Source organism: Montipora foliosa, chromosome 9 (genome assembly GCF_036669935.1).
Source record: "Montipora foliosa isolate CH-2021 chromosome 9, ASM3666993v2, whole genome shotgun sequence".
In the NCBI taxonomy this organism is placed as follows: domain Eukaryota; kingdom Metazoa; phylum Cnidaria; class Anthozoa; order Scleractinia; family Acroporidae; genus Montipora; species Montipora foliosa.
This window is the reverse complement of record NC_090877.1, coordinates 32,912,381-32,922,380: the sequence shown is the minus strand read 5'-3', so window position 1 is coordinate 32,922,380 and position 10,000 is coordinate 32,912,381. Positions and strand designations below refer to the sequence as shown.

The 10,000-nt window shown below is 38.5% G+C and overlaps 2 protein-coding genes across 5 annotated transcripts in view; one reads left to right on the top strand and one right to left on the bottom strand.

Annotated features, from left to right (window-relative positions):
• The window catches only part of LOC137971042 (uncharacterized), a 6,287-nt gene extending 2,508 nt beyond the window's left edge, over window positions 1-3,779 (bottom strand). Inside the window, exons 1-4 of one of the 3 annotated variants that reach the window (XR_011116908.1) lie at window positions 3,664-3,770; window positions 2,132-2,268; window positions 1,365-1,403; window positions 317-374 (exon numbers count right to left, since the gene is read on the bottom strand). Coding sequence is in view for 2 of the 3 variants with exons in the window: in XM_068817762.1 (XP_068673863.1) it covers window positions 335-374; window positions 1,365-1,398; window positions 2,132-2,336; window positions 3,664-3,717 (333 nt within the window). In the remaining variant the exon portion in view is untranslated. Of the gene's footprint in view, window positions 1-316; window positions 375-1,364; window positions 1,404-2,131; window positions 2,337-3,663 lie in introns of all 3 variants that reach the window. The other 2 variants (XM_068817763.1, XM_068817762.1) reach the window with 2 other exon arrangements.
• Window positions 1-10,000, top strand: part of LOC137971172 (tetratricopeptide repeat protein 28-like) — a 244,727-nt gene that overhangs the window by 150,601 nt on the left and 84,126 nt on the right. The window lies entirely within an intron of this gene.

Below are 10,000 nucleotides of genomic sequence, written 5' to 3'. Positions count from 1 at the left end.
AAGCAATCCAGTTTTGATTTTTTTCTTCGTTTAATTAATATTCCTTATCATAATCTGAAACAAAGGAAAATCAAAATTGAAATTGTGTTCAAAAAAAAAAAAATCAACCAGGACAAAATTTGAACCTGTAACCTTCACGCTATAACAATGCCCTTTCTAAGTCTCAAACAAAGGAAAATCAAAATTGAACTGGTGTATAACAAAAATTCAAGCAGGAAAAAATATGAACCTGTAACCTTATAAAAATGAGTCCCAAAAGAGATCTATAGTGGTAAATTATATTACAGCAGTACTTTACAGGCAAAATAACAGTTACCTCAGTCAGTTTGCAAATCTACTTTCTGAACTTTAGTTGGTACATTGCCATTTGGTTCCTAAAAATATAAATAAATTGCCTCATGGTAAAGGAGTTTGAAAACAACATTAGATTTGCCAGTTAAGTCCTTACTCTTTATACATTATTAACCTCTTAAGTACTAAAAAAACAGGAGTGCCATACTAGGGAATATTGGCCCGAGGTCAAGTGATTGATCCAAACAAAACAACCAAAGGCCAATATTTTCCAGTACAGCCCCAGGCAAGTGAGGTTAGTAAGTTGTTAATTACAGTGTACATGGCAGTATTTCTTTGACAATCAGAAAATTTTCTGTTTGGAAAAGATGGGGCATTATTTTCAGGAAGGGGAGATGCAGCTTTAAGCCAGATGGAATGGAGCCTCTGAACATGCCAGTACCGGATAGCCTTCCCCCATCCCAACAAACAGCCTAAAAACAGTTTTTGAGTGGCATTGCGGAGATGATGAATTCTTATCTAAAACCTAAAGTCAAAAGTAAGTGAGTCAAGATAGACTTAATCATGGTGCCCAAGCTGTTTTTGAAACAACTTCTTTTGGATTTGAGCTTGAACAAGCCGTTTTAAGCCAGGGAAGTGTGTTGTTCACACAAGTTACTCACAAGGTTTATGACGGCAATGTAAGCTGAAGTCCAAACTGTAATCAAAGACTCCTACTTATTGGGACACGTTAAAATTAAAAGTGTGAGTTACATGTAACTGTAATCCTCAGGTATATTCTACCCACGAGGACACAAGGTTAAAAGGACTGTAATCTTAAACACATCGCTGGCCACTGAGTGAAGCGACTAAATCATTGCATTTTACGGTGTTTGACCTTGAATAAGTTCGGGTCACGAGGTTCCCCTTCACAATCACATATTCTCCTCAGTTATTTGAAGATCCAGAGTGTTGATCTGGCCGGGGTTCGAGCCCAATGCTCAACCAACTGAGCCACCAGTGCACTGGGAATCATACACAATTTACATGTAATCAAGGTGTGGTAAAATCTGATATTATTTTTATTATCTGACCTCTGCTTTTCCTTTGCATGCTCTTTTCCTTGAGCTGTCCTTAGAGCACCAACAAAAAAAATTCCCAGAACAAAAAGAGAAAGAGTTTCATCACTAAACTGAAGGAATACATACTAGACCCCTGCTACATCTGTACCTTGAATGTTGGTGTAAACATATATAGGAATAGCAATAATAAAATGAAAATAACATTAAAGACCTCATTACTCCATACTGAAAGTGCCAATTAAATGTTCAACATTTAAAAAAAATGCATGTATCATGCACAAGCACAAGAAAGATGTCATGTCCTACATTGTATTACACTAGTGCTTGTACAGCACATTCATACGGGTGTACATGTACATGTGTGCTTGATTCACAAGAGGATAAATTTACAACCGTCCACTTCGCCACACTGAGTTTCTCTAAACATGTGTTGCCTGTGCATGAGCTCATCATAAGACTGAGATTAGAGTTGTCATTATCTACATGTAAACTCTCAAGAGGTTATATCAGAAACCCATAAGGGCTGAAACGTGTAACGCGCGTTCACAGCTTCCGAATATTCAGTGCGAACTGATTGGTTGAATGTTTCAGTGCTAAGTACCATATTTGGAAACCCCTCGCTCTTGTTGTTCCAAATATGGTACTTAGCAAATTGAATATTCAGAAGCTTGTTTCCCAGAACTCAAGGGGCCGTTACACGCTTCAACCCTTATGGGTTTCTGGTTATATATAACACTCATATCAAGTCTGAGAGGTTGAACTGGGAAATGTTATTTCACCTGCTGTTGGTAAGCACTTGGCTTCCTTGAAGAACACATAATGTTGCTTATGTGCTTCCTGCCCTTTGTTTTGTACAGAGTAACCTGGCCAGCACCTTCCACCTGATAAACCCCATAGAGGATTTTTATGTCTGCATCTAGCAAAATTGTATTGCAGTTGTTCCGTTGTCCCAGGACAGGCCTTTAGCCCTCCTGATCCTTTCCACTTTCCAAAACAAAGCAAAAAAGGAAATAGAAATATAACAAGGCATTATTTTGGATTTACTTTTCTCGGTCAATAAACAATGTACACCCAAAGGATTAAAAAACAAGAACATTTTAAACAATCCACAATCTGATTATCATCCTCTTGCCCCTGACACACAAAATTATTACATGGGCAAGGCATGACAACTGCTTGGAAAAAAAAAAAACAACAATTGTTATATAGCTGAACTTTTCCCCCAAGAGTGTGCGCTCTCATAGGTTACTTCAAGGTCACATGACATCTAACAATAAAACTGTTTCCTGCCAAAGGTCTCTGAGTCTTAGTCTCTGGACAATAGTGCAAAATCTATGATGTCAGAGGGTAACAGTGCACTGTAACCTGCAAATGTTGACCAACGACCGCCATTTCTGTTGCCGTTGCATGTTTTTCTTTTTGTGCTATGTAACAAATCACTTAATGACTGGTCCCTCAGGACACAGTTCATTTTGTTTCCCTCAAATTTCAATGTTTTCCTCGGCTGCACCTCGGGGAAACATTGAGATTCTCAGGAAACAAAATTAAATGTTTCCCAAGAGACCAGCCATTAAATGCTTATTACTGACTATTCATTTTAAAGTGGTTACCCATAACAAAGAGTGTACTGTACATGTAGGACAAGTACATGTAAGCTTTAACAGGCAGATGGGCATAAAGGCATCCTGTGAATGCCCATGTTTGAGAGGAAATTATTTAATGGTTCTATCAAATGTTGCCTTTTTAGTCAATTATTGGCTTGAGTAAACCTTCTACAAAATAATGGATGCCAAATTGCTGGCTGCCTTAAAAATTCAATTCCACATGACTAACATTGAGCTTGTTGGATGTCAATACCTTCAAATTCTTAGCATAACACCAAGCAACATATAGCAATTATTTTAGAAGCAGTTTCTTGAACGATAATTACAATTACAAGACTCCCATATGAATAGCAAATATAGGTTGGTGTACGAGTCCCGTCTGAACAGCCACTTTGTAAATTTAATCCATGACATTTAATCCACTATGGCTTCTACAATTTTATAGAAGCTTAACTTTCACTGCTGCATTGCAAACCCAGGGTCACTTTACATGGCAATCAGGCTTACTGAATAAAATAAAGCTTCATGTTTTGATACAATCGATCTTGATCAACTAGCCTTTGTGCATTTTTTTTTTGTCTTGAGATGCCGACTAATTTCAGCTCCAATTAGAGACAATTATGGAGAGTTCAGTGTCTACTGTAAAAGAAGAGCCGGTTACAACATTTAAAGCACAACATAATGCGACAAAAAACAAATTACCTTACCTCAAAAGAAGCACAAGGCATCGGAGTAATCGAACTGGTTTTCAATTGAGCCATATTTCCTCGATGTTAGCGAGAGTTATCCTGACGGAGATCGACGGCCATTAAAAAGCAGATTATAGAGGCGCGGTTACAGAGTTAAGCGAGCCCACACTGCCTCTGACAGCGTTTGGTTTTTTGAGCTTGCAACGTGTGAATACTCTAATCTATCTGTGACAGAAAAATTAATTTAGACACTGAGCCTAAAGGCTGGTTTTCATTTTACACTGTCTCGTGTTCATTATCACCTCCTGAAACAAAAGTAAACGAAAAAGCCATGACATTCAGAACTCCGTTTGTCAATTCAGTCGAGGTGATTCTTTGGTCGTGGTTTGTACCAATTCTTTTCGTCTTTGCATTCTGAAATGATAATTGAAATTCAACTTGCAATTGTCATTACAAGGCGCATAGTCCATTCTATTACTTTCTCTGCGTCGATTCACAACACGTGTGATTGATGAAATAGTCGATGAAATACAACATGATGGATAAAATCAATTTCAGTCGTTACCTAAATCGTGAGATATTACCCTGGATGCCACGGATACCACAGGTTTTTTTTTTCTCTCTTAGATTAAGAGCAGCGACTCGCGACTCGCAACTCGCTATTCTGTCGCTCTAAGAGAGAAAAAACCTCGGGCAAATTTACATGATTTACTTGTTCGAACATCAGTGAAGAAAGTCTCGTGAAAATTTTATTAACATGGTTTTTGAAAACTCCACTTCCATGTCATTTACATGCTCTCCACCTTGAACTTCCGAAAGAATGATTTTCAGTCACTATTTACAGTTAATTTACATGATCAACTGAGGCATGAAAGTTTCATGGAAATTCGATTTACAGGATTGTAACAATTTACATGTTATTTACAGGATATTTTAAACCCATTTACATGATTAACATACTGTAAATTCATTTGAAACAATCTAAATGTTATTTACATGTTCCTCCATTTATACTTCAAGAACATGACCATGTCAATTACTATTTACAGCTTATTTACCTAATTCACTCCAACATGTAAATACCTTGTAAATCTTAGTTTACGGAACTTAACGTGTAAATTGTAATTTACAAAACATGTAAATCCAAATTTACACTTTGGAAACTGGATTTACATGTGCCTGTAAATTTTCAAGTTTTCCAGTGTCCGGTGCGACGCTCTAACCAACTGAGCTATGAAGCCACTGACGTTGGGAGCTGGTCATTTGTGGGTTCTAATGGTCCCATGAGGAATGAATCAATGATGAAATGATATATGAAATGAATCATATGAACGTCAGTGGCTTCAAAGCTCAGTTGATTAGAGCGTCGCACCGGAATCGCGAGGTCACGGGTTCAAACCCCGTTGAAGTCCTGCGAACAAGTTGAAAGCGTGCAAGCGATGTACCACTATAAGATTGGCTGTCGTGTTTGCGGCAAAAAAACACGTTGTTTCGCCATTCGTAAAAACAAACGAAAATCTTCTGTGTAGAGGCTGCTATTGTGCTGAAAAAACTAAGAAAACGCGCAGTCGACGAAGCGAATCAAGACAGCGGGTCAGGTTGTTTTGAGCCATTAATTTCTTGTTATCAGTTTCATAAATATTTTGAGAGTAAGTTTACAAGTATGACAGACATTTTGTTATTTGTTTATGTTCGGCAGGAAATGAAAGCTCAGTCTTCAAATGCAGTTAGAACTTTTACAACTGCAACAGCAACAATCGGTAAGCTTAAGTTATATGTAAGTTACTTAAGTTTGTGACTGGAAAGTATACATCCAGATACAGTAAAAACCCGCGTGTAAGAACCTACATTTTGGCAAAACAAATTCTTATATTTGGGGGTAGTTATTGGCAATTTAGGCTAAAGTAGGTTCTTCATTGGGTTCCTAAGTTTTCAGTATTCCTGTACAAGCAGAAAAAATAGGTTTGGTCCTTTATGATACAGCATTTATTTATAACTGTCTTGTCATGAGCTTTGTGCAAGACTAACTAAAAAATTATATACACTATAAACAAAGTATCTTTTCAGAAATATTTGCATACAAAATAAAATACTAAATGGAATTAGTAAAAAATGCAAAAATAGTCCTTTTGCCTTAATTTTCTGGTCACATTCATTTTATGACGGAATCATCATAATTGATCATAGTGCTACAGTATATGAAATGAAACAAACAAACAAACAAAATAAATGCACCTCTTAGTGTTCCAAGAACTACAGTTTCCTTATTGAAACTGTATGTGCGGCATACTTTCCATGAAGTATTCTCTATTTCTCAAAGTCACAAAAGTTATACTTCTTAGTTAAAAATATCCCATAACTCACATTTAAGAACCTATAAATTTTGCTTGGCTAAACAGGTTCTTATATTTTGGGGTATAAAAATGGGAAATTTCTGTCAGCAGGTTCTTAAAACACTAGGTTTTTACATGCGGCTTTTTACTTACCCTGCGAACGCAGACGTATTTCCGGCGGTAGTTTCTCTCCCCCGAGAGAAACGAACGCCGGAAATACGTCTGCGTTCGCAGGCGAAGGTTGTGATTGCCCAATCAAGCAGTAGTGTCTGTCCAGTTTCAATACTCAAAAGATTACTTTAGCATGTTAGATATTAACCCCCACTCTAAGGAATTTATCTTTAGAAGTTTAGTCCAAACTAAATCGTTTCATGAGCTAATTCCAAAATGATAACCCGATTTCGTACACAAGGTAGTGTAGTAGAGCTGAAATATGCACTTTATAACTGTTAAATTGCCGTTTTGGAGATCGATCGTATAACTGGGACCATTTGCATCAGAACGGAAATCAAATTTCCAACTTTCATTTGCTTAGAGCTAAAACTAATCTTTTAACTGACAAGAAGACGTGTTCAAAAACACCTCAGTCCAACAACACGAGGAAAGAGATTGACAAGTCCATTTGGCTGTGGACATAACTTTGTTTCAACCATTTAAACTGTACAGTTGCCGGAACGACAAAACATACATTTGCTAGCCGAGAATACATGTGTTCCTTTATAGGCTAATGAATTCATATAGGATTGTTAGCAAGCTTGAAGTTTTTGGGACAAAACAAAATAACAAAAAGTGGTAGAAATTTTTTCAAGCCGGGTGTTTGAAAACTCAATAAAACACTTTTTGACTGTAGTCATTATGGTAGGCAATCTGCGCTCACGTTGCCATTGGCGACGATTACATTGACGGACAATAAAATGATCGACGTAATTCTTCTCCTCGAGAATCTCTATGAATAAAGCAATGGCCAGTCAGGATGTTCATTTCTCGACGAAATTATATGTTTCATATCTTTATTTGCAAGATATCTAAACTATGGTGTTTCCACATGATAGTTCATTACACTGCCCGTTTGAAGAAAGGCGTTTCCTTCTTACTGTGCATTCGGCAGTCTACATATTGATATCGATTGTCGTCTCCTAACTGATTTGCATTGAAAATTTAAGATTGTAGAAAGAAAATTTAATTAAAAGATCAAGCACAATTTTATTAAGTAAAGCTATGATCCTCGCAGTTATGAACGCAATTTCTGCAATTGCGTTAAGAAGCCTGAATAATTGAGGACTTCAACGGGGTTTGAACCCGTGACCTCGCGATACCGGTGCGACGCTCTAACCAACTAAGCTCTGAAGCCACTGACGTTGGGAGCGGGTCATTTGTGGGTTCCAAAGTTCCTGTGAGGAATGAATCAACGATGAAATGATATATGAAATGGATCATATATGAACTGCAGATGTGAAGTCCTGAATTTTTCAGGCTTCTTTACGCAATTGCAGAAATTGCGTTCATAACTGCGAGGATCATAGCTTTGCTTGATTTCATATCCGCAGTTCATATATGATCCATTTCATATATCATTTCATCGTTGAACAATTTTATTACCTACAGTACCTTTTGACCTTCTGGAAGTTTTCGAAATCGCGAAAAGAAATAGGGACGTTTGCCTAAGCAAAATGTTTGCAGCCCGGAGAAGGGACTCGCATATTAAAGGGCGTGGGGCCCGTTTCTCAAAAGTCCCGAAACTTTACCGGCCGTTTTCGGGTGTCACAATTCCCTTTGTATCTCAAGAACAGAGAGAATTTAATACCTCAAACTTCACAGTTATTTTTCTTTTTGTTTCCTTGAAAACATGTTAAAAGATCGGCTTTCCAAAACAAGCGGTTGGCAATTTCACAAATGGCCTTTCGGGACTTTCGAGAAACGGGCCCCTGGAATGCTCGTCGTCTCGCTAGCTTAGGGGTGTAAATTTCGGATTTTGGTCTCACTTAGGGTGTTCATGGCAAAACGCTATCATATGTAGCCCATATGTAGCCGTCAAGGTCGTGTTCAGGGTTGCACGAGAAGAAATTTAAAAATGACTATTAAATGTTTTTTAAATATGGTCTCATTTAGGGGCCAAAAAAAGCCTGGGCCACGCCCAGATTGGTCTCCCTTAGGAGTTTAATTCAAAAAATTCTATAAGCATATATGCATATGCAAAGTCCCTTCTCTCCGGGATTTGCAGTCATTTTATTTAAAATGCATAAGAGATCAGACAACTTTTACTTCCCCACTTTTTAGCTTCTTAGGCCCGGTTCAGACGCCGTACTTTACATGATCTGAATCGAATTCATTGAATTAAGTTCAAGTGAAATACGGCGTGTGAATCAATTCAGAGCAACCGGTCTAATTCGCAATTTTCCCGCCTGGCTTAGCCGGGAATTACGGCGGTGAAACATGAAGTGGCTTTGATCCAGACGCCGTACTTCACATGAGCCCAATCAAATGCAGACATTATTTCAACTTTGCAGGTTCCTTCAATCATAGTATGCTTCCGTAAATTAATATAGGCGCTATTAAGTTCGGCATCTGAATCAGTTCAGCCGGGATTAATTAATTTGGGTCCCGTCAGTGTAAAATGCAGACTGCAGACCAGGGGTAAAATGCAGACTGGGGTTATAATGTAACTGTTGAAAAAGCCCAAACCCCTTAGAAATGCTAACCTTAGGCCTAATTAGGCCTAAAACAATATTAAGCTTAACTTTTAGCATTTCTAAAGGGTTTGGGCTTTTCAACAGTTACATTATAACCTCAGTCTGCATTTTACCCCTGGTCTGCAGTCTGCATTTTATACTGACCAGACGCAAATTAATTAATCCCGGCTGAACTGATTCAGACGCCGAACTTAATAGCGCCTTAATAGCACCGGGTCTGCAGTCTGCATTTTACACTGACCGATTTGGGTCGGTCTAAATTCGAATTCGAGTCGGCTCATATAAAGTACGGCGTCTGAACCGGGTCTTAGAAGTTCTAAGAAATCGCCCGTTTCATTGCATTATTTTGCTTCGGTCCGGTCCCTCTGTGACAAAATATCACAAAATCAACATGTAAAACTTTAAAGTAAGGAACTTTCCATTTGTTTGGTTCTAGGCCCTAGCAAGAATCCATCACCCGAGAGTTAGATTTACCCAAATTGTCCTAGTCCTCATCAGCGTCAGAAAAGTGTTTTTGAACAACGTTTTGCGGGAAAATAAACAACAGACCAAACCGGCTAACTCAATGTTGCGCCCAATTCAAACCCTTTGGGAATAAAATGTTTTGTTCCAGGAATTTCCATACATTTAAATGTGAATGCTGTGTTAAAAGTCCAATACAATACACAAAGAATCCTAACCCCGGAGATTTGAATTGGGTACATTATTGAGTTATTCGATTTGGTCTATTGTACATTTTTCCGCAAAACTTCGTTTCAAAATTGACACTTTTCTAACGCTAAATGGGACATTCTTACTCTTGAGTAATGGAATCTTGGCCCTAGCAATTGTCACACACTATACACCCATATTGAAAAAGAGGCCCTCGTCACTACCTGGGCTTGCCAGAGATTGGCAGATTACCTTATCGGAAAGCGGTTCCAGGTAGAAACGGATCACAAGCCTCTGGTTCCAATCCTTGGTTCAAAGAACTTGGAAGAAAATGTCACCACGGATCCAACAACTCCACCGTATGCGATTGTTAAGATTCGACTTCACAGTGTCCCACGTTCCCGGAAAGAGCCTGATTACTGCTGATGCGCTATCAAGAGCACCTGTAGAGCAGCAGGATGGGTAGTCCAGTGCTGAAGAGGAGATCGATTTATACGTTCAATATGTATTTGCCTCCCTCCCAGCCTCAAACACACAGCTCGAGCGAATAAAAGAAACAAGAAGAGGACGAAGTCTGTCAAAAACTGAAGCAATACTGCAGTGAAGGCTGGCCAGACCGAACCAGAGTACCAGACGCTCTTAAACCCCTTGGCAAATCCAGGATGAACTTTCGGTTGTGTA